This window comes from Canis lupus, chromosome 5 (genome assembly GCF_003254725.2).
Source record: "Canis lupus dingo isolate Sandy chromosome 5, ASM325472v2, whole genome shotgun sequence".
Taxonomy (NCBI): domain Eukaryota; kingdom Metazoa; phylum Chordata; class Mammalia; order Carnivora; family Canidae; genus Canis; species Canis lupus.
The window spans coordinates 55,805,428-55,828,854 of record NC_064247.1 but is presented as its reverse complement, the minus strand read 5'-3'; the positions used below and the strand labels follow the sequence as shown (position 1 = coordinate 55,828,854).

At 45.4% G+C, this 23,427-nt stretch overlaps 3 protein-coding genes across 6 annotated transcripts in view; 1 reads left to right on the top strand and 2 right to left on the bottom strand.

Annotated features, from left to right (window-relative positions):
- CPT2 (carnitine palmitoyltransferase 2) overlaps positions 1-2,038 on the top strand; it is a 37,193-nt gene extending 35,155 nt beyond the window's left edge. The window contains exon 5 of the mRNA XM_049110438.1: positions 585-2,038. Within this exon, the coding sequence (XP_048966395.1) occupies positions 585-673 (89 nt within the window). The 3' untranslated portion in view covers positions 674-2,038. The remainder of the gene's footprint in view (positions 1-584) is intronic.
- Positions 3-7,827, bottom strand: CZIB (CXXC motif containing zinc binding protein). 4 transcript variants are annotated; one of them, XM_025427659.3, is made up of 8 exons: positions 7,669-7,826; positions 7,378-7,461; positions 5,826-5,882; positions 5,414-5,495; positions 5,177-5,208; positions 3,516-3,593; positions 2,746-2,811; positions 3-1,493 (listed from the first exon to the last, which is right to left on the bottom strand). In XM_025427659.3, exons 1-8 carry the CDS (start codon positions 7,780-7,782, stop codon positions 1,416-1,418), a joined length of 591 nt encoding a protein of 196 aa, XP_025283444.1. In that variant the 5' UTR covers positions 7,783-7,826; the 3' UTR covers positions 3-1,415. The 4 variants fall into 4 exon arrangements, with proteins under 4 accessions (XP_025283444.1, XP_025283445.1, XP_025283447.1 ...); XM_025427660.3 differs by lacking the exon at positions 5,826-5,882 and having other exon boundaries at positions 7,669-7,827; XM_025427662.3 differs by lacking the exons at positions 7,378-7,461; positions 7,669-7,826 and adding an exon at positions 6,754-6,894.
- A 1,909-nt stretch (positions 7,828-9,736) lies between these two features.
- On the bottom strand, positions 9,737-21,062 carry MAGOH (mago homolog, exon junction complex subunit). Its single transcript, XM_025427666.3, has 5 exons — positions 20,814-21,062; positions 18,121-18,179; positions 16,752-16,862; positions 12,035-12,117; positions 9,737-9,970 (listed from the first exon to the last, which is right to left on the bottom strand). Exons 1-5 carry the CDS (start codon positions 20,899-20,901, stop codon positions 9,871-9,873), a joined length of 441 nt encoding a protein of 146 aa, XP_025283451.1. The 5' UTR covers positions 20,902-21,062; the 3' UTR covers positions 9,737-9,870.
- Positions 21,063-23,427: the final 2,365 nt, after the last annotated feature.

Sequence of the window (23,427 nt, the reverse complement as noted above, 5' to 3'; positions counted from 1 at the left end):
TATAAAGAAAACCTTGAGATCCTTTTATTATTTGTCTTTGTGAGCTTCACACACACTGGCTATTACAGAGACTAAAACACAGAAAGGCTGCTTCTCAGGCTGCTTCCACTGATTTGTTTTCAGGCTAAGCAGCAGATTGGACCCTGTGGGTGATAGAACCTTATAGACCTGGTGGCAGAGGGAGGGCCACAGCAGCTCTGCTATGTCAGATGCAGAAAAGAGCATGTGCAGGGGCCAGGAACACAGGGAGCATAGAGGGAACACGATGGAGATGCCAGACTGGAGAACAGACAAGGTAGGCATCTCTTTACCACTGTGGACACAGCCAGCTTTACCTGAAATCTGAGGTAGTGCCCCTTCCTAGTCCCCGCCACAACCAGTGTGGAAATGGGCAGATCATTTCCCAGTGGGCCTCCCAGAAAATTAAGGTAATAATTTTTACTTCCAAAGAATTCTGGCTCCAGCAGAACACTGGAATAGTAAGGTCTCTCACAAGTTTTCCAAAAGATGGGTTCACCAGCGTGAAGGCATGAGCATGCCCTCAGGATCTAATCGTATACCAAACAACTCTTTCCACTCTGCAGGGGACCCTCAGACCCAGGGAACCAGGCCCACAAGACACACAGAGCCACGACTCCGGTCTTCAGACGTCCACAGGGCTGTCCAGGGGTAGAACATGAAAGCATAACCACAAAGTGACCAAGCAGGACCAGCAGGAGGAACTCCAGGGAACATAAAGGCTGACTTAGCAGAAGGAAGAGCTTTCATATGGACTCCTCTGATGGGAAGAGGACTGCCCCTCTCAGCAAGTAGACAGACTTGATGATGGTCCAGTAGGAATTTCAGAGCAGATTCATACCAGGACTGGACTGCCAACTCTAAAGTCCCTGCTGGCCCTGGAATATGAAGTGACATCAGCTAAAAATGCCTGGGCTTACTTGGGAGAGAAGGTGGTCAATGTAGTGTTTTGGCTTAGGACCATGGGGCTCATAGAATCATTCCACAGGCCCAACTGCCCTTAGCACCATTGGCCTTGACACCTTAGGTCCTTTGGATTGACCTACCCACTCCCCAAGGGCTGGAGCCCTTAGAAGCTATGCACTCCCGCATATTTTACAAATTGGATCTTAAACTGTGGGAACGTGCCAGGAAGCAATCCGAGACTTCCAACATGAATTCTTATTTGTGGAGGAGTTGCTGTCCTTCTGCCTGACTCTGCCTTCATGCAGCAGTGCAGCACAAACAGGGGCTTTATTAGTGGGCTTGGGGGGCTGTGACAGAGCCCAGCATGCAGGCTGTGAGGGCCTGGACAGCTCCTGGGAGACAAGGGACAAGGGGCCTAGCCTCAATGGCTCTGCTGCTTGGGGCATGTTGTCCCTTCTCAGTTCTTAGAGGCAAGTGTGCAGGAAGAAGGTTCAGCACTTCACAAACTGGTGGGTGACCTCGTAGATGCCCACAGATTCCTGAGCCTTTTCGTCATAGTCCGTCCAGTCCTGTGGGGAAAAAAAGGCGGTTGTCAGCCTCGAGATGGCTTAGGACAGTGTGGACAAGGGCACTGTGGGACTTTAAAGGGCCAGTTCAGGCTCTTACTGAGATACTCATGAATATGTATGTCCCAGAACAGAGCTAGAGCTCATTCTGAGCAAGTCACTTCTCAGAGCCTCCGTTCTGTCTTCTATTTAAAGAAGGGACAGGGACACCTAGAGGGTCATTGGTGGAGCGTCTGCCCTTGGTGCAGGGTGTGATCCCAGGTCTGAGAATCGAGTCCCGTGTCGGGCTCTCCACAGGGAACCTGCTTCTCCCTCTGCCTGTGCCTCTGCCTGTGTGTGTCTCAAATAAATAAAATCTTTTAAAAAATTAAAAAGGGGGATCCCTGGGTGGCTCAGCAGTTTAGCGCCGCCTTCAGTCCAGGGCCTGATCCTGGAGACCTGGGATTGAGTCCTGTGTCAGGCTCCCTGCATGGAGCCTGCTTCTCTCTCTGCCTGTGTCTCTGCCTCTCTCTCTCTCCCCCTCTCCCTCTGTGTGTGTGCGTGTGTGTCTCATGAATAAATAAATAAAATCTTAAAAAAAAAAGGGACAACAGACTTCATGTTGAATGTCAAAAGCAGCATATGAGGGAACCCATGTAAAAGTATTTAACATAGTGCCAAGCCATGTAAGAGTTCAGTAAATTCCACTTGTCATTAGGTGCTATGCAAACTGAAGGAGGCTTCTGTCCTCCTTCTGAAGTCTCATCACAAGGCTTATGTAAGGCAGTAACCTGTCCAGTAATACAGATGATTTTCATTATTCATGGTAGTTTTATGCTGCAAAATCACCACAAATACTGAATTAGTAATCAGTGAACCACTGCTTCCAGGGGAGATACAGGGTTAGGTAATCTTGGAAACCTCTGATGACATTTTCAACCAATCAATATATAATCTTATTTTGGGTAGGTTTCTGTTTAAAAACACCTTATAGGTAATTGATTCATTAATATTGAACTCCTAGCCAACAGCACTATAACTCATAGCTAAAGAAAGCTTACCTAACATGCATGTTCTCCATTAGGCATATCCCAGACTTCTTGCTTGTGGGACACTAGATAGCACCTTTAGCACTACACTTAGGGCCATTTAAACACCAAAATCACCAACAAAAAACAAAACAAAACAAAAAAAATGTGGAGTCATCTTTGTTCGCTGAAATGGTAATTCCCACCAGGTACCCAATAGTGTCCTGCAAGGCCCCCACGTCCTGTACCTTCTCCTGCAGATTAATATCGCTGAAGACTGTCCCCGATTCCACACCCTCAGCAGCAAACCCCGCCTGTTGGTGACAGGAAGACAGCAGTTAGTCTGGAGGAAAGGAGGCACTGGTCCAGCATGTGAGGGCTGGCCAGGGAACAGGCTCTTCTCACACCACCTTTAAGGTGGGAGGACAGAGGTGCAGTGCGAGCACCTGTTCTAGAGTAACTACTGCACTTCCCAGTCCTGGCAGCTCTCCCAGGACTGAAGTGGTTCCTTGAAACTACAGCCCCGGACCAGAAGCAGGAGGGGTAGACACCTTTCTGTTACCCCTGTGTTCCTGAAAGACTCTGGGCATGTCATTCTCCTCTCTGGACCTTAGTTTTCTTGTTTAGGAAACAGGGATGAGAATATGGACTTGTCTATCTGCTTCACAGATTTGTCATGAGGTGAAAATAAAGTGGGAGGAGTACTGGTTCTGGAGTCAGATAGACCTGGGTTCAAATGACAGTTCCAGTGCTTACTGTCACCTTGGGCAAGTGGCAAAAATCTCTGAACTTCTTTCCTTGTCTTAAAAATAGGATGAATAACTTCACAGGGTTACATGAGGATTAAATGAATATGTAAACGTGACCAGCACAGTGCCCAACATATAGTAGACACTAATAAATAACAATTATTATCCTTAGAAGTCCTAGTCCATGGTCTCTGGATGAAGCAAAGTTATGCTGTTACTTCCTACATGCCCTCCCCAAAGACACAGGTACCCCAAGAAGACAGACACACCTGGGGCTGGAAATCAATTGGTTCAAGGCCTCGGCACTCAAACTCCACAATTGTCTTGAACTTCTCATTGTCTTCAGCCTAGAAAGGAAGTGTGTTAAGGGGGCAGGTCCAACTGGGCCCTTGGGAAGACCTCATTCCCCTATCCTTCCTGTAAGCCCAGAATGAGACTTGGGGGCAACTCCTCCCCTTCTGGAAGAAGACTGCATTGGGCACCTGCTCCTCATAAGACCTTCTTGGACATAGTTGCTACAGAAGAAAGACTGAGTTGTGGAGTCAGCCTGCCTGGATATGAGCTCAGACAGGCCTGCTTCTTTTCCCAACTGGGCCTAAGATTATCAGATTGGGCTGAGGGAAACCACTACAGGTTTGCTGTGAAAATCTGAACTATGTAAAGTGCCAGACACTATGCCCAAATGGTAGATAAAAATTATCAAAATAAAAAATATGAGGATTCCCTGGGTGGTGCAGCGGTTTAGCGCCTGCCTTTGGGCCAGGGCGCGATCCTGGAGACCCGGGATCAAGTCCCACGTCGGGCTCCCGGGGCATGGAGCCTGCTTCTCCCTCTGCCTGTGTCTCTGCCCCCCCCCCCCCCCCTCTCTCTCTGTGTGACTATCATAAAAAAAAAAAATATGAACAAGAATGTTAGGCTATAAAGTATCCAAATCTTCCAAACCTCTGCCATACTATGAGGCAGGAGGCTGAATTAAAAGCCTTTGAAATGGGGTTTTCATGTGGAAGAGGTGCCTCTTGAAGGGGCTAGTATAGTGAGGAAATTCATGCCTAAGTGACCCATGGGCTCTGAGATGCCATTCAGTCTCATTCTGTCATTCCCTGTAAAATCATTTCTACACACCAACCATGTGCCTGGCACTGATGAGGCACTCTGTTGGCCCTAGTTTGCTTTTTGTTAACTGGTGTTTCATCCACTATATATCATTTACTTGAAAACACTCACAACTTCTCCCTTTAACTTCCAGACAAAACTGAAAATTTGGCATAAGTCAAACATGTTTCAAAAATACTAAGTAAGGGGGCATCTGGGTGACTCAGTTAAGTGTCTGATTTTAGCTCAGGTCCTGATCTTGGGGTCCTGGGACTCAGCCCATTCGGCTCTGTGTTCAGCGGGCAGCCTGCTTCTCCTTCTGCTCCTCCTTTTGCCCCTCCCCCTGCCCATACTCTGTCTTATATAAATAAATAAAAATTTAAATTAAGGAATAGGTGAATACAAGTAACTACCCTTTAAACAGAGAGACTCAAAGTACCCCCTCCCTCTGTTGTCTTTGAACTAATTTGTTACACAGTAACATATAACTAGCTAATAACATCAACATCGAGGGTGCCAGAGATGGCTCCCCAATCCTCTGTGTAGACAAGCAAGTGCTTTCAGTGATGGAAACTGAGTGGCCAGGTTGGGCCAGAGGTTCCCTGAGCTCCCATAGCCCAGTGCTTATTAGAGAGGCACTGCAATAGCCTTATTTATGACTCTTCTGCCTTAAAAGCCAGTACATGGTGAGTGACTGATAGGAGTGAGTGAACAAGTAAGAATATGAGTGCCCCATGGCACGTCACTCTGGTGCAGAAAAAAACTCTGGAATCCAGGCTTCCCAGTTCCCAGCTTAGATTTAAATGCACCGTACCTACCACCACAGCAGGAAACTTACATTGTAAGATTTGATGGTGCTGCTCAAAATCTCTGAAACATCAAAGAGAAGACAAAGTTGACTTGAGTCCCTACTTGCCCCCATCCTGGTGCCCAGATGTGGCTCTGGGAGAGTCGGCTGCCACGGCCTGGGCACCTCAGGCCTAGGTCCACCCACAGTCACACGAGCCTGCTTTTGGTCCAGTACCAGGAAGATGTGGCCCAGCTGGCAGAGCTCAAGATTCGTGGCCCGACCTACCGATGGAGTTTTCCCTCGCACATAGTTTGCACTTCTGGACCATGGAGGCGCTGCCACGACCTCCCTTCAGTGCCACAGTGTCCTGGCAAGGGTAAACAGAAGCTGTCACCACACATTCATTAGACAAGATCCCATCTACCACTTAGACAGCTGAAGAGACCAAGACTCTGACAGGGAGTGCCATCTGCCAGGATAAGAATCCTGGGGAGCTCCTTGAGACTGAAAAAAGGATTCCCCTTGATTTTGAACTCTGCCTCACATTCCAAAGAAGCCTGTTCCAGGGCTGCCCTTCCAAACCACAGAAAACATGGTCCAAAGACCTGAGAGATTAGGGTCACAAGTTCCCTCCCCAGATCCCTGCCTAGAGGCCTAAGTGTTTGTGTGCAGCTATCGTGGTAGGGGAAGCAGTTACCATCAGCCGAATATACTGCCACTTCTCTGAAATCTCACCACAGTTGCCACATTTCATCTTGAGGGAGGAAAAAGAGGGATTAGTAAAGTAGTTGGCTCAGGTGGGCAGACAAGGAAACGGCAAGAAAAGTGTGACGTAGGCAGGGTCAAACTACCTTCTTATCCAGTTTCACCTCCTCTTTACTACCAGCCCCAAGAACACATCTGGATTTCTCTCTGGGCACAGAACAGGTCACGTGTTTCTCCTGCAGGCTTGCCCACCCTCCTCTAAGAAGTACCCGGTCTGGCTGGACATCGAGGGCTCAGGAAGGGCAGAAATGCTCTCAACAGCGCCCACCCCCACCCCTCGTTGGGCCTGGGGCTTCCCTTGTAGGTTTCCAGTAGAAGTATTCATCACTGTTGTTACTCCACGTCTGTCTCCTTCGCTAGACTCTGCTTTCTGAAGCGGAAGAACATGAATTCCTCAAATAAGCCCTGGGACTCGAGCTTCAAAGTATTTGGTAGTAAAGGTGTCTAGAAAGCTTCCTAAAAGGGACAGAGCTTTCGCTGGGGTTTAGACGAGGAGCGACACAGAGCAGAAGCTACGAGATCTGGGAGAGCTAAGGGCCTCAGCCTGCTCTGCACGAGGGGCCTCCGTAGACCAGATTCGCCGGTACCGGGAGGGGAGAACAACATGAAGACGATTTCACGAGAAATAAAGCCCAATGTACAAGCGAAACACAAGGTGCAATTCCTCTCTTTACTAAAGAATCCCAAGACCCCTTCTTGTAAACCAAAGTAGCCTTTCGTTTAGTGTTTCCGTAACATGAAATATTTCACGGAGGAAAAATTACAAAGGGAATTCCGAGCCCTTGCCAATTAAGAATTAACCAATACATTCTGAAAAATGAACAAATTCTAGTCGGGAAAACAACATTTAAGGGTAATACATTTCCAATCTTGCCAAGACGCAGATCCTCAAAAGCCGACCTGGACACGGGAAAGCTCTCCCGGCGCCACCCGCTGGCGCCCCGCCCCCGCCCCCTGGCGCCCCGCCCCTTCCGGAGTCGCTCCCCCACCCGGAACCTCGCGGCGCCGCGGCCTCCCAGGCCCCTCCCTTCTCCCGCCCAGGGCCCCGCCCCTTCCGGAGTCGCTCCCCCACCCGAAACCTCGCGGCGCCGCGGCCTCCCAGGTCCCTCCCTTCTCCCCGCCCCTGGCGCCCCGCCCCTTCCGGAGTCGCTCCCCCACCCGGAACCTCGCGGCGCCGCGGCCTCCCAGGCCCCTCCCTTCTCCCGCCCAGGGCCCCGCCCCTCCCGGAGTCGCTCCCCCACCCGGAACCTCGCGGCGCCGCGGCCTCCCAGGTCCCTCCCTTCTCCCCGCCCCTGGCGCCCCGCCCCTTCCGGAGTCGCTTCCCCACCCGAAACCTCGCGGCGCCGCGGCCTCCCAGGCCCCTCCCTTCTCCCGTCCAGGGCCCCGCCCCTTCCGGAGTCGCTCCCCCACTCGGAACCTCGCGGCGCTGCGGCTTCTCAGGCCCCTCCCTTCTCCCGCCCAGGGCCCCGCCCCTCCAGCCGCACCTTGAGGTACCACCGGAAGTCCTCGCCCAAGGGGCGGAGGTTGGTGACATTCTCCAGCGTGGCTTTGAGCTGCAGCGCAATTTTCTGTGGAGAGGGGGTGGCCGGAGAAAGGGCATCAACCGCGCCTGCGCAGCCTACCTTGCCCCAGCCCCGCCCCTCCCAGTACGAGCTCTGCCTCCCTGCTCCTTCCCAGCACAAGCCCGCTCCTCTCATTCCCTCCTGGCACGAACTCCCGCCGCCCAGGTCCTCGCCACCTCCCTGTCCCTGCCTCGGCGGCAGCCTCCGCCTCACCCCCATAGTGGCGTGGCTCGGCTCGGCCCGACTCGGCCTGGCGACAGCGGCGGCCGCTGCTTTCCGGCCTGTCGTAAACGGTAGGCGCCGCCGGCGTACCGTGCGGGTGCGCATCTCCGGCGTGCGTCGAGGGGGCGGGGCCTCCACCCGTGGCAGCTGCCTCCCACGTGGGCCGGTGTTGTCTCCTTCCCTCCTCTAAGGGGACCGGCGGGGTCTCGTGAGTCCACGATTAGCCTGCGCTCAGAGCCGCCGAACCTGCTTCCGGGTGCTTGCTGAACGCCGGTGTCCTGGCGGCACCATGCTAGTCTGAGGGATCGCGTAGCAAACACGACGTCCCTGCGCGAAGCCTCTGCCAGGGCTTTTCCTGCCCCTCAGTTCTGTCTGCTGGCCCTTCCCTCTGTCTCTGCCCCCAACAGCCGCGCGGCCCCTCAGACGGCGTGGCTTCCCCTGCCCGCGGCCAGCTTCGCAGGCTGGGGGCTGGGCGCTCCTCTGAACCGCCCGCCCTCTTTCCTTCGGGGGGTGCCCGTGACCGTGTCTCCGCCGCGGCCCCGTCGCCGGGTGGTCCCTGGGCGCCTGGTGTATGCTGTGCACGAGCTGAACCTGGGCTCTGTGCCCCCGTCCAGGGCACTTGAGGCCGCGGAAGCCCGCAGCTCACGGGCGCCGCTCCGCCTTTGGGGTTCTCCCTCTGGTCCTGTCCTCTTCACCACTGCCTTGGCTGCCTACGCACTATGTATAGAGGGGGCACCTGGACTTAGGAACCCTGAAGTCTCTGGTCCCAGATCTGGCCCCGAGTTCCACACCGTCGCCTTTGAAGGGGGCGGATGGTGTGTAGGGGCCGGGGCGGGGGGCGGCAGGACGCTGGCCTAGGAGTCAGGGCTGGGACGTGTCCCAAGCTGGCCTACCTAAGGGTGGGAGCTTACCCTGGTCACCTCCCCTCAAGTCAGACTCCCCAAGCCCAGCGCCTTCCTTTCAGTGCCCGCAAACTGGTCAAACAGCAGTTTGCCTAAGCAGTGCAATTTAGCAGCAAGAAGTTCCTGCAGATCTTCCTGCTGGACAAGTTCCCAGACTATCCATACAGCTGGTCTCGGTTCCTAATGACTTCTGGTATTCGGATTTTAACATTTAGTTATTTGAGAGAGCGAGACACAGTGTGTGCTTGTGAGCATGAGGAGGGGAGGGGCACAGGGAGAGGGAGGAGACTCGCGCCCCCAGCTCCATCCCAGGACCCAGAGGTCATGACCAGACTGAAGGCAGACCCTTCATCCACTGACCCATGCAGCCGCCAGTATTCTGATTTTAAAATGGATTATTAGAAACCTCTGAGACCAGGCATTTTAGCTCTTACATTATAATAAACCAAAATGTTTTCCTCCATACTGAAATACGTACAGATGTATCTTTAAAAGAGGATTAAAAAAAAAAAAAACCCAACCTCAATTATCTCAACAAACGTGGAGGGAGAAATTCCCTTTCACACCTAAAAATTTTGCAATACTTCATTAATGTAAAATATCCAGTGTTCAAATTTCCTTAATGATGGCGATTTTGTTTTTTGAATCATGAAATCATGAACCAAAATAGGGTCCAAATATGTACTGTCTCTCTTTTTTTTTTTAAGATTTTTTATTTATTCATGAGAGACAGGCAGAGACACAGGCAGAGGGAGAAACAGGCTCCATGTAGGGAGCCTGACACAGGCCTCAATTCGGGGTCCCCAGGATCACCCCCTGGGCGGAAGGCGGCGCTAAACCGCTGAGCCATCCGGGCTGCCCCTGTACGGTCTCTTAAATCTCCTTAATCTACTGGTTCCCACACAATCTCTATTTATTTTATGTTTGCAATTTGTGTATTGAAGAAGCCTGATCCTCTGTCCTGGAGTTTCCTTTGGAAATTGTTGATTAGATTTGTTGTATTTTCTAACCTTTCTGTTCTCTTATTTCTGTAAATTGGTAGTTATATCACAGAGTTCATTAGATTTTTGGCAGTACCTCACAAAGGATGTTAGTGTTTTAAAAAACAATTGAGGAGAGTTCACATGTTCAGGTCTTTATAAAATAACAAGAGTGCATTTTGTTACGTATTTATTAAAGACTAATTTATAGCTTATAAAAAATATTGCCCTGATATACACAAAAATTTCCTGATAATGGTAATTAAAAACAGATACTTCCAACCCCCCTTGTGTCCACACCAATTATCAATCTAGATTGGCTTAATCTTGAAGTGTAATCCAATAAGACTGAAGACCAAGCACTTCAGGTCCTGGACAAGATAATAAAATACTCGTAAGCCTTCTGGATCCCTATAATGCAAGAGGAAAAACAGGTTTAAAAATCTGGAAAAAACGTTAAAAAACCCAAAAAATAAAACCTTTAGTAACCCAGAGTATTTACATAAAGCAATTTACAGAATTAAAACTTCAAAAACAACCAAGTGTCCATAAAGAAAGAAAAGGCTACATGCTATGTATCAAAATAGACTATTACGAGGTCATTTATTTTATTTTATTTTTTTTTTACGAGGTCATTTAAAATGTAGTTTTTAATGGGGACCTATTTATATTAAATGAAAAAAATCATTATTAAAGGTAACATTTCGGGATCCCTGGGTGGCGCAGCGGTTTGGCGCCTGCCTTTGGCCCAGGGCGCGATCCTGGAGACCCGGGATCGGATCCCACGTCGGGCTCCCGGTGCATGGAACCTGTGTCTCTGCCTCTCTCTCTCTCTCTCTCTCTCTCTCTCTCTGTGACTATCATAAATAAATAAAAAATTAAAAAAATAAATAAATAAAGGTAACATTTCTGATCTCAATTATTTTTTTTGTGTTTTTTTTTTTTAAAGTTTTTAACACACTAGAAATATACAAGAAATACTGGATACCAATGGTTGTCTAATTGATAAGTTTATGGGTGATTTTCCCCTTTTTACTTTTCTGCATTTTCTACAGAAAGCATGTATTACTTTCAGAATTAAGTAAACTTAAAAAAAAAAAAATGAGTAGTATTAAGCAGGTCCAAGAGGCTGAAGATGACTATGGTACAACTGGCTAAGAACAGGAGACTGTCCAAAGGAAGACAAGCCCAGTGCATACTAGAAGTAAGCCACAGGGGCACCTGGGTAGCTCAGTGGGTTAAGTGTTTACCTTTGGCTCAGGTCATGATCCCAGGGTCCTAGGATCAAGCCCCATGTCGGGCTCCCTACTCACTGCGGAGCCTGCTTCTCCCTCTCCCCCTCTCTCCTGCTCATGCTCCCTCTCTCTCAAATAAATAAAATCTTTAAAAAATAATTTAAAAAAATAAAGTGAGCCATATCTAATTCCAGATCCTCAAAACACAGGAGCTAGAGGTTACCAAAGTCTTTTTTTTTTTTTTTTTTTAAGGTAGGCTCCATGCCCAGGATAGAACCCAACTCGGGGGATCCCTGGGTGGCGCAGCAGTTTGGCGCCTGCCTTTGGCCCAGGGCGCGATCCTGGAGACCCGGGATCAAATCCCACGTCGGGCTCCCGGTGCATGGAGCCTGCTTCTCCCTCTGCCTGTGTCTCTGCCTCTCTCTCTCTCTGTGACTATCATAAATTAAACAAACAAAAAAAAAAGAACCCAACTCGGGGCTTGAGCTCAAAACCTGAGCTGAGATCAAGAGTCAGATGCTTAATAAACTGAGCTATTCAGGAACCCCCAGAGGTTGCTAAATTCTAAAGACTCTTTGTAGCATACAGATTCATGCCTCAACTTTATAATTTGCCCTGACAACATGAATTTCCAAATTTGTATTCTAAAAACTCTTCAAGTTTCACCATTGTCAGACTATAAGATGTGCTAGTCTGAATGGCCAACACTGAAGGTATTCAGATCAACCCAAAGACTCCACAGTTATCTCAAGCACCTGTTTTGACATACTTCATTTTCTGTTCTGGCCAAATTCTTATTTTACTCCTCCTACGACATTACCCTGTGTGTAACAATGACTGAAAAAAACATCAAAAGCATCAGACCAAGGCCCTGAGAATAATTTGGGAGTCTCTCTCTAATGATGAAAACAAAGCTGATGCCTTCTGTTTTGTTTTGTTTTAGATTTGTTCATTTTAGAGAGCAAGTAAACAAGCAAGAGCGAGAGAGAGTGGGGAGAGGGGCAGAAGAAGAGAGTTTTAAGCAGACCCTGTGCTGAGTGCACAGCCTGACATGGGGCTTGATCTCATGACCCTGAGCCGAAACCAAGAGTCAGATGCTTAACCACCTGATACACCCAGACACCCTTTCTGACTTGTATTTGTACCAGATCTTACCATAATGGTTCCAGTATGGTTCAGAATTTCATAGCAGTCTGCTTCAAAACAGACACATCTAGATATAAAGGTCATATACACTTACTTGGATTGATTGACATCAATAAGAGAACCAATTTTTGATGTTGTAAAAGAAATGTGTTCATCTCCAATGACAATTTCAAGCTCCTAGAAGCATTAAAAACAAACAAAACTAAGTCAAGCCAAGTTGGATTCTTCATCAACCACATAGAGGATATATCATCTGTCAAATCATACAAACTTTACAACAGGTAGCCACATAAAGACCAGTTCACTCTGAGCACTAAACTGTACTGGGTCTAGAAACAAAGAGATAAATACTGGTGTAGTCCTTGAGTAGCTTATACTCTTGGAGGAAGATGTGTTTTGTGAGGCCCTACCATTTCTGGGATTTGGAAGAATTTACACATTTCATATAGGAGTTTTCATTGTTAAGCATGTGGAATAACATGTATAAATCTTGTGTTTTAAAAATACCAAGAATCTAACCTTTCTGGGCAAAATGGGACAAGGAAAGGAATTCTAGATCTTGGGTTTGATCCCAGCTTTGTCACTACCAGCTGTATGCTTTTGGATTTCAATGACACAAGTACTATCTTTAAAAAAATCTTTAAAAAATATCTATGAAGGTGCTCATTGTGTGCCGGCCATTATTTTTGGTACTTGGGACAGATCAGTAAAACCAAAGGTCTCTGCCCTTGTGAAATTTACAATCTAGTGAGTCCTTTTTTTTTTTCTTAATTTTTTCCTATTTTTTTAAAGATTTTATTTATTCATTTATGAGACACAGAGAGAGAGAGAGAGGCAGAGACACACACAGGAAGAGGGAGAAGCAGGCTCCATGCAGGAAGGCTGACATGGGACTCGATCCCGGGTCTCTAGGATCACACCCGGAGCCGAAGGCAGACATTCAACCACTGAGCCACCCAGGTGTCCCTCCTAATTCTTTTTGATTTAAAGCTTTAATTATGAAAAGAAATCTAATAGAAAATATAGGAAACTATGAGACCAATGTTCTTAACAACCAAATATTAATAGCTTGTCATACCTCCCATTCCATTCTCCTTCCCGCAAGTTTTTTAGATTTGGTAATATGTTTTTAAGTTTTTATGTAAATGATCATACTATATGCATCCTTTCCTTCTTTTCATTCAACACTGTTTTTGTATGTGATCTAGCTCATTAGTTTTAAATGTTTTAGAATATTCCATTCATATCCTTATTGAAGCATACTTAAGTTCCTAATTTATTTATTTTTTTAAAGATTTTATTTATTCATAGATACACACAGAGAGAGAGAGGCAGAGACACAGGCAGAGGGAGAAGCAGGCTCCACGCAGGGAACCCGACGTGAAACTCGATCCCAGGTCTCCAGGATCACACCCCAGGCTGCAGGCGGCACCAAACCGCTGCATCACCTATGAACAATGTGGTGAGAATATTCTTCCATGCATCTCCTTGTAGGCATGTGAAAATGTCTCTAGGAAAATTCCTAGAAGTGAGGTATAAGTTTTTTCAATTTTGTCAGATACTACCAAATTATTTCCTAAAATGGTTGTACCGATGTTATTCCCACTAGTATATAAGATCCCCTTTCTTTTTTAAAACTTGTTGCCCTCAGGGCAGCCCCGGTGGCTCAGCGGTTTAGCACCGCCTTCAGCCCGAGGTGTGATCCTGGAGACCCAGGACCGAGTCCCATGTTGGGCTCCCGAGCCTGCTGGAGCCTGCTTCTCCCTCTGCCTGTGCCTGTGCCTCTGCCTCTCTCTCTCTCTGTGCCTCTCATGAATAAATAAAATAAAATCTTAAAAAAAAAAAAAAAAAAAAAAAAGCTAAAAAACTTGTTGCCCCTCACCCTCACTTTTTGCTATTCTAGTGGGTTTGAAATGGTATCTCATTATTTTCCTGATTTTCATTTTTCAAAATGTAGAAATTTTCATGTATTTATTGGCTACTTGTTTTTCCAGTTCTATAAATTGTTTACTCATAACCTTTGTCATACATTTTGCCACTGACTTACCTTTTTATTATTCATTTGTAGTTCTTGAAATATTCTAGATATAAACCTTTTTGCCAGATATGTTTTGCATATCCTTCAGTCTGTGGCTTATCTTTCAACTTTATCATGATGTCTTTGGCTAAACAAAAGTTTTAACTTTAAAGAAATCAAATGTCTCAGTCTTTTCCCTTGAACAATTTAAAATATTCCTTCTCTACCTAGAAATAATAAAAAAAAGTCTATATTTTATGTTTTAAAATCTTGTTTTATTTCTATAAATAGTCTAACTTTAAAATATAAACATACTGCCAATCGTACTGGTAAAATTTGTTAAACAATCCATCCTTTTTCTATTAATTTGAAAGTTTACTTTTGTCTTATCCTGCTCTGACTTCCCATATATTCATGGGTTTGTTTCTGGGCTCTCTATTCTGCTCCACTGGTTTACTGGCCAATTCTGAGGGAATTCAATAATACAGATGATTGTTCTTTTTCAAGAAATCTTCAAAAGTATCTTGGTTACTCTTGTCCCTTTGATCCTCCCTTAATTTAATGCTCTCTTAGGCTTTAGGAAAAATCCTGTTGTGATTTTGATTTGAACTGGAATGAACTTATAAATTATTTTAGTGAAATTAATATAAATATTGAGTTTTTCCACCCATAAGAATGATATATATTTTTATGTTCTTCTATATCAAGCCTTTTCCCATCTTATATATCTTATTAAACTTACTTCCAAGTTCTTTATAGCTTTTGCCGCAATGATGAATGGGATTTTTGTTGTAATACCCTATCTAGAGGGTCATTGCTAGTGTATAGGAGTATGCCCTGTCGTCTTCACAGGACTACTGTGATTGCTGAATGAGTTAATAGAGCTAAAAAATTAATGGTAAAGCAAAATACATGATTTTACTGAGATCCCATGGACATAAATTAAAAAGTTAACTTTAGAAAATACTGAGGATAGGATTTTCTTTTCACTTTCATCAGGAGCTAGATACTTACCTGGCAGGGGAGATACCATGATCACGAAGGAGCTAGACTAGGTATTTATCCAAAGGATACAAAATTAGTGATTCAAAGTGATTCACATCCACCCTAATGTTTACAACAGCAATGTCCACAATAGCTAAAATATGGAAAAAGCCCAGATGTCTGTCGACAGATAAATGGATAAAGAAGATGTGGTGTATATATATAATGGAATACTACTCAGCTATCAAAAATAATGAAATCTTGACATTTACAGTGATGTGGATGAAGGCTTAGAAAGCCTTAGAAAGCCTTATGCTAAGCAAAATAAGTCAGAGAAAGACCAATACCATCTGGTTTCACTAATATATGGAGTTTAAGAAATAAAACAGATGAACATATAGGGGAAGGGAAGGAAAAATAAAAAAGATAAAAACAGAGGGAGACAATCCATAAGAGCTCTAAACTATAAGGAACAAACTGAGGGTTGCTGGAGGGGAAGTGAATGGGGGAATGGTGTAACTGGGTGATGGACATTAAGGAAGGCACTTGATGGAATGAGCACTGGGTGTTTATATGCAACTGAGGAATCATTAAATTCCACTCCTGAAACTAATAATACACTAAATGTTAACTAAATTGGATTTAGATTTAAAAAAAAAAGTTGCCCTGCCATTTTGAGGTAAATTAGGAATTAACTTAAATGAATTTTTGTCTTTAATAAATGTAATTATTATTGAACTTTTACTATACACTGTACTATTTTAGTCTCTACAGATATAGCAATGAGGAAAAATAGGTAAAATCCTTGTATTGAAGGAGCTTGCAGGGATATATGCCAATCTGTTACAGCAGGGGGAGGAAAAGGGATATAGCAAGTAAAGCAATTTCAGATAATAATAAATGCTACAAAGAAAATAAAACATCTTTAAAAAAAAAAAACAATAGGGAGGGACATTTTAGGTTGGATGGATAGGCAAGACATCACTGAGGAAAAGATGTTTGAAACCTACACTAATAAAGACAATGTTGGATAGAACATTCCAGGCAGGATGCAGCAAATGCAAATGCCCTAATCTAAGAACAACCTAGGTGTGTCTGAGGAACAGAAATAAGGTGAGTGAGGTCTGAATGCGGCAAAAGACTATGAAAACGGTAGAAGATAAGGTGGGAGTTCAGATTTTATTTCAGATATAGTGGGAAGATAGCAGAGAACTTAAAATGAGTGGAATACATTTATATTTTGTAAGATTAGTCTGGATAGAAAAATGGGCTATACAGGACAAAAGAAAAAAGGAAATCAATTATAAGTCTAAATTAGGAAGGTAGCAGTTGAAGTGGAGAGAAATAGCTTCCTTGTTAACACAGATATGACAGTGGCTTTTATTTTAATTACCATAAATGGTTTTCAGAATAAATATATAAGCCATGAATTAAAACACATATATCTAGCTGCTTGCATGATATTCCTTCATTAGACTGCTGAAATAACCATGTTCTGGTTCTCTTTGTATGTTCACAATGCTTTGTCCATAGTAGTTACTCAGTAAGTGAGGTGGGCAACAAAACCTCTGAGAAGGGCTGGCAGGGGGAAGAGTCATGAAGAAATCCACCAATGCAGGTGGTCAGGAAGCACCACTGGCTTTCTGTTCCTTCTTGTGGGATTACTGCTTCCTTAGACAAATGTGCTGGTAATGTACTTTGTGTAGGGCTCCATTAATACATACACACAGATTCAATGTCATACGCACGGCAGTAAAACTCCTCTTACTTCTTAAAACTTCTGCTCTATAGGACAGTTGCTAACACTCACCTGCCGGCCCACTCGATCCGGGGGAGGCCACAAGGCATCATCCTCTTTGGTAATTTCACTGTCATCAATTATTCTCTTCAGTTCCTCCATTACACTTTTATGTACATAAGCCTGAAAGCAAATTAAAAAATGGAATTTAACTTGCATCCCTAAGCAAGTGTTCTGACTCAGATAATGATTAAAGATTAAAAAGAAAAAAAAAAAAAAACCTGCTAATAAAAACTGGTCTCTGGCACCACTGTAAGGTAGATGGCATTCAGGTGTGACCTCAGCATGCTCAAGAGGGCAGGGCCAGAAGTGCCCAGTGACTATACATCATACCCCATCTACCGGTTTCTACTTCTTGGCACATCCTGTTCACTTGGAACTTCTCCTTGCTTACAGACTGAATTCACACCTGAACCCAGAACAAAAGATCTGTGAGTGAACCCTGGTTATTCCTACCGAGATGACATGCTTATGAAGACCAGAGACACATCTTTTAAAATACATTTTGTATATCAGTCCACACATAAAATATATATGTATATAAGCAGGCTGAGACATGTGGGTAAACATAAAACTGAATGCTAGTTAAACATAACAGTATGAAGATATAGTAACTGTTAAGACATTTTCAAATGTGACAAAGTGGTTAAAAGGAAAGAGAAGCTTTGATGAAGCCTCAATAGTGAGGCAGAAATTAAGCAAAATAGAGCACATGGACTTGACAGAGGCAGGCATAGCTTTGAATTCCCACTCTATCTCTTGCTCGTCAGGATGAGGTGACTTTGAACAAGCCCCATAATTAACATCTGGGCCTTCATTGTAAAGGGTATATAATACCGCTAATCAAAAAGGCTTACAATCAGGGTGAAATAAAATCATATGTAAAACACCAAGTGCCAAGCCTGGCATCTAACCTGCATTCAATGATGTGAACTGCTTTCCCATGTTCCCTTTCCCCCATCCAAATGCAAATTAAAGAGCTCTTCTGAAAGCTATGCACCAGGAAATACACAAAACACTTTAGGTATAATGTATTTAATTCTGTGATAGCACTGGGGGGGGGGGGGGCAGGTTAATTATATCTGTTTCTGCAGACAAAGAAACTAAAACTTATCAAGCCAGGTTATTTGCCCAGGGGCACAGAGTAAATAGCAGATTCAGGGTTTAAACCAAGATTTGCAAGACTTTAAATGATTACAAAAGTGGTTTAACATTGTAAAAGAAAATATAAACTAAAAGATGTGAGAAAAATTTTAGAAGGTGTCTATAGATATGTCTATACTTCTCTATTCTTTTTCAATACTACTTACTCCCAGAAAGAACAAAAACATGACAAAAGGCTAAATTGTAGTGAAAGAAAGGCTCTCAGAAGGCTCATTACCTCTTTTCTGATCATGACATCATTTTTGTAATTGCTGTTGTTGGCATATCTCAATTTCCCTGTGAGGAGCGAAAAAACAAATTCAGTGTATATTAAAAACGTATAAATAAAGCTTCATTAGCTCACCAAGACTATCAGCTGTTGCTTAAAATGTATCCTAGCTTTCCCCTCAGCGTCTACCAGATTTACTATTCAAACTTCTGATGTTCCAACAATAGCAGTCTTTCAGTTCTTTATTTTCGGCTATTAAGTAGCTTCAAAGCCAGAATATTGCTGACATTGAATTATAATTCTTGCAAAAGGCAGCTCAGGTGTGATAAAAGAACATAAGCAGAACATTGTGACTCTGGCAAATCATATCTCTGCAGGTTAATGTCCTCAGCTGAAAACAGGGATAGTGATGGTAACTTACTTGCACATAAGGCCTCCTGAGGCTCAGATGAATTGTGAAAGCAGTTTGAAAATTGTAAAATGCTGTTTACATATTATTCATGTGACCATGCAATACTCTGATCTATTCCTATGGTGGAAAAGTTTTGGTTTTATTATTAAGCATATTTGGTATACAAGGCCTTTTGTGTGTATATGCATCCAAAAGGCTATATGCTAGATATGAAGGAAAAGAAGAGAAAAGGAAATAGATGAATTTTTACCTTTGGGATTACACATGTAAAAAGAGCCAGATTAATTGATGCCTCACTGCACTCACTATCTCTGCCTTGTCTCTCTTGGTTCAGTTCATTCTCCATACGGTAGACAAAGTGATGTAGTAACAGACCAATCTAATTAGGTTACTCTAATACTTTTTTTTTTTTGGTAAGATTTTATTAATTCATGACAGATGCAGAGAGAGAGACAGAGACATAGGCAGAGGGAGAAGCAGGCTCTCCTTCAGGGAGCCCAATGCAGGTCTCGATTCCAGGCCCCCAGGACCATGACCTGAGCCAAAGGCAGACGCTCAACTACTTAACCACCCAGGTGCCCCAGGTTACTCTAACACTTTGATAATGACAATAGCTTCTCACTGCCTTTTTTTTTTTTTTTTTTTTAATTTTTATTTATTTATGATAGTCACAGAGAGAGAGAGAGGCAGAGACACAGGCAGAGGGAGAAGCAGGCTCCATGCACTGGGAGCCTGACATGGGACTCGATCTCGGGTCTCCAGGATAGTGCCCTGGGCCAAAGGCAGGCGCTAAACTGCTGGCACCACCCAGGGATCCCTTCTCACTGCCTTCTTGATAAAAATCCAAATTCTTCAACATGGCATAACTGCTAAGCTGAGCCCCTGCCTGCCTTTCAGGCTCCCTCCTGCAATAGTCCACTCTTACACAGCTGGAGTTAACCACCTTACTTGGTTTCTGCTTGAAACATCCCATGCACTTTTTGGTTTTCAGCTTCTTTGATGTTGATGTCCAAATGCCTAACCAACTCCTGCACATTACTAAGACTATCACTCCTCTTCCCCCAAGTCATTTTATGCAGGAAGCTTTCTCCCATCCTCAGGCTACCTGAGGGTTAGGTTAGGTTGCCTTCTTTCTGCTCCAGAGTCCCTTCCGTTTCTTTGTACCACAGCATCAAACACACTATCCTATCATTGTTTGTTTACAACTGGGGCTTGTCAGATTCATCTTTGTGCCCCCATTTAGTGGGAGGTTTTTTATTTTTTTATTTTTGTCATCTTTGATTCCTTTTCCTCCCCACAGTGGTCCTTCCCCCAGATCTTATCAAACAGCAACGTCCTATTGGTTCTGCCTCCAACAGTATCCTGAACCCTTCTATGCGCTTTTGATAGTACCTTAGTCCCAACCAGCATCCTTTTTACCTTGACAACTGTTCACTGTCTCCTAATAAGTTGCCCTGTCTCCACTCTTGCAATGATTAGAATAGATTACTTTTTCTAATCATTACTCTATTTCTAATCATACTCCATGATTAGAATACTTTTTCAGGAAGAGATCACATCTCTTCTCTCCTTAAAACTTTCCAGTTGCTTCCTGCTGCACTTAGAATAAAATCCAAACTCTCCACCATGGCCTGTAAAGACCTACATGGTGTACCCCTACTTATCTGACATTGTCTCCTACTATTCTCCTCGGAGCTCACTACTTCCTCAGCCATACTGGCCACTTGGAACATGCTCGTTCATGCCCCAAAGCCTTAACACTTGTTACTCCCTCTGTCCAAAATGCTCTTCTTCCCGAGCTTCACAAGGCTGGCTCTCCTTCTTGTCACTTAGGATTCAGTTCAAATACTACCTTTCCAGAGAGCACGCCAGTGGCCACTCTGCTTAAAAGCAGTCCACTTTTTAGCAATTACTCCATCGTTTTGTTTCATGCTCTGACCACTCGTCATTATCTGAAATCTTTGTTTGTTTATATCTCTCCCAGCACCAGAATATATACGCTATGAGAGGAAACTTGTCCCAAATTGTGAAAGAGAGCCTGGCACAAAGTATGCAATCAGTGTCTGCTGAATGAAGCATTCTAGTTAAAAAAAAAAAAAAAAAAAAAAAAGTTCGTGCACATGGGAAGAACCAGCGGAGCGGTCACAGGAGTGGCCCTTTCAGATCCGCGCCGCAGTCATCAGTCCCGTCCTCTCCTAGCTCCTCCTCGCACATTCCGGAGCCCGGGCCTCCCCGCTCGCCCGACCCCAGGCCCCGTCCTCGCTCGGCCGGGGCCAGAGGCCGCTCTTACCGTCGGGCCGGAACTCAAACTCCAGGAACTCATGGCCGAACTTGCCCTTGTGACCCACGTAGTAACGCAGATAAAAGTCACTCTCCATGGTTCATAAGGAGGCAACGGAGACGAAACTTGACCAGCAAACCTCGTCGCCGCGCTGTGCGCCCAACACTGACGTTTACCGGGGCGCGCGGATGTGACGTCAAGGCGAGGCTGCCGGTCGCGGCGAAGCGGCCCAGGCCGTCTGCGTTCCCGGAAGTGGCGGCAAGTCTGGCGCATCCCCCGGCGGAAACCAGAGCCCCGTCGCCCGGAGGCGGGGTCAGCGCAGCCCCGCCCCCTCGGCCGCCGGCGGGAGCGCGGCCACGGGTCGCCCCCGGGTTTCCCGAGGCTCGAGGCCGCAGGCGACGCGAGGGCGCCCGGGCTTGGGCGGCGGGTCTGGGGACCCTGCTTCACGACGTCCGGCTGAGCTCCGCGAGGGCTGCGCCCCAGGCTCGACCTCCGTGTGCGTGGGCCCAACGTGGGCGAGCCCGAGACAGCTGTTCACCGTCGGTGATGAAGGAGCTGACCCCACGGACCGCCGCACGCGCTGGCGCGTGGGTCAGAAGTTGGCTCCGGCCGAACTTTGCTCACGGAAACGCTCCCCACAGACGCCTTTCCTGAATCCGTGGTGCCGCTGCCGTTTCCCTGGAACTGACCTCTCCCTTTTATCCCTTTTACTTTTACTTTTTTTTTTTTTTTTAATTCCTACCTTTCCCTTTCTACTTAACTGGTCTCTAGAGCAGGTGCTGCGGGTAGAGGTTAAACTGGATATGGAATTTCCCCTTCTCGTTTTCTAGGCTCTGCTTACCCGGCAGGGATTCTCCGACCTGGCTGCACAACGGAGTCATTCGGGAGCATCTTAAAAATACTGATGCTTGGGCCCCACCCCAAACCAGACAATCAGGTTCTCTCGCCGCCCTGAACCTGGGCGTTGGTACTTTTTTGCAAACCCCCCCCGCCCCCCCCCCCGCCCCAGATGAACAACGGGGCAGGACTGATGCCCAAGAGGCCCTTGTCCTTTCAGGCCAAATTGGTTGACCTCTGTGAAGTCTTTCAGGCTGTGGAAAATTTTCCTCCTTGAGTAGGCAAAGGACAGTCAAAACCCTAATTATTAGGAAACTGCATTAGTTCGTGGAAGTTCCAGTGAGAGCAGGGAATTGTGAAATCAGGTCTAGAGACCGTGCTAAGATGGCATCATTCTGGGGGCCTGACCACTGTAATTGTATACTGTTCTTCATTGAGGTCAGTGGCCTCTTGATTCTCATTCCCAGTCTTAGCATTACTCCTTTTCTTCCCCCCAAAAATAACTGGTGTAGAGTGGGTGTGAAGAGGGAAAATCACTGGAAGCTTGTGTTAAAATAATCCTTGTGTGATTTGATTCGCTATGATCGAAGGTGTGAACTAACCTTCCACGCCACAGTCATCAGTCCCTTCCTCTCCTAGGATCAGTGAATCTCGAGGTTCACTCAAGTTTATCTTTAAAATGAGGGACAAAAAAAAAATAAAAATAAAAAATAAAATGAGGGACGCCTGGGTGGCTCAGTGGTTGAGCGTCTGTCTGCTTTTGGCTCAGGGCATGATCCTGGAGTCCCGGGATCGAGTCCCGCATCGGGTTCCCTGCATGGAGCCTACTTCTCCCTCTGCCTGTGTCTCTGCCTCTCTCTCTCTCTCTGTCTCTCATAAAGTCTTTAAAAATAATAATAAAAAATAAAATGAGAAAAATAATGTTATACATCTGGCAGGACTGTTGTAAGAATAGAAAACAAAATCTTGGAAATTGGAAAAATACTTTGCCAACTGTAAATTGCTATAAAACTATAGAGTGTTTTATTTAAACACACACACACACACACACACACTGGGGGACACCTGACTGGCTCAGTTGGTTGAGCATTAGACTCTTGATTTTGGCTCAGGTCATGATCTTGAGGTCCCGGGATCAAACCCTATGTTGGGCCCTCCCCCTCCTCCCAAGCAGGGAGTCCACTTGGGATTCCCTCTCTCTCCCTTTCCTGCTGCCCCTCCCCCTCTAATAAATGAATAAATCTTTAAAAAAAGAAAGCATGGGATATGGGTGGTAACAAGGGAATTGTATGAAAAAGAGAAGGGAACCACGAGGTATTAAGCACCTAATAAATGTGAATCCATTTACAAATGCTTATTCTTTGAATCCTCACAACAGTCTTGAGGCGGTAATTCAATTAAGTATATAGATTCATCAGGTAATTACCACGAAGTTATTTTCCAAGAGTGAACTTATAAAAATTATACTGTTAACTGTTGAATCTGGGCATCTGCAGATGTGGCAAATATCAAACGTTTTGAGAAAACTTAAAGGAACTGGACACCAGTCAGACTGGATCCAGGTTTGGGGGCATGAGACAACATGGTATAGCTGAAAGAACATGGTCTGTGCACTTATTGTTATGTGCTGGGAATAATACAATGGTGAACAAGACAGACCTTTATAGAACTTGCAGAGGAAGCAGTTGAGCATACAAGCAATTATAATGTAGAAGCAACGGTTACAAATAGAGGAAGCACAGACTACTATGGAAGCACATGGGATGGCTCCTAATCCAATCTAGGG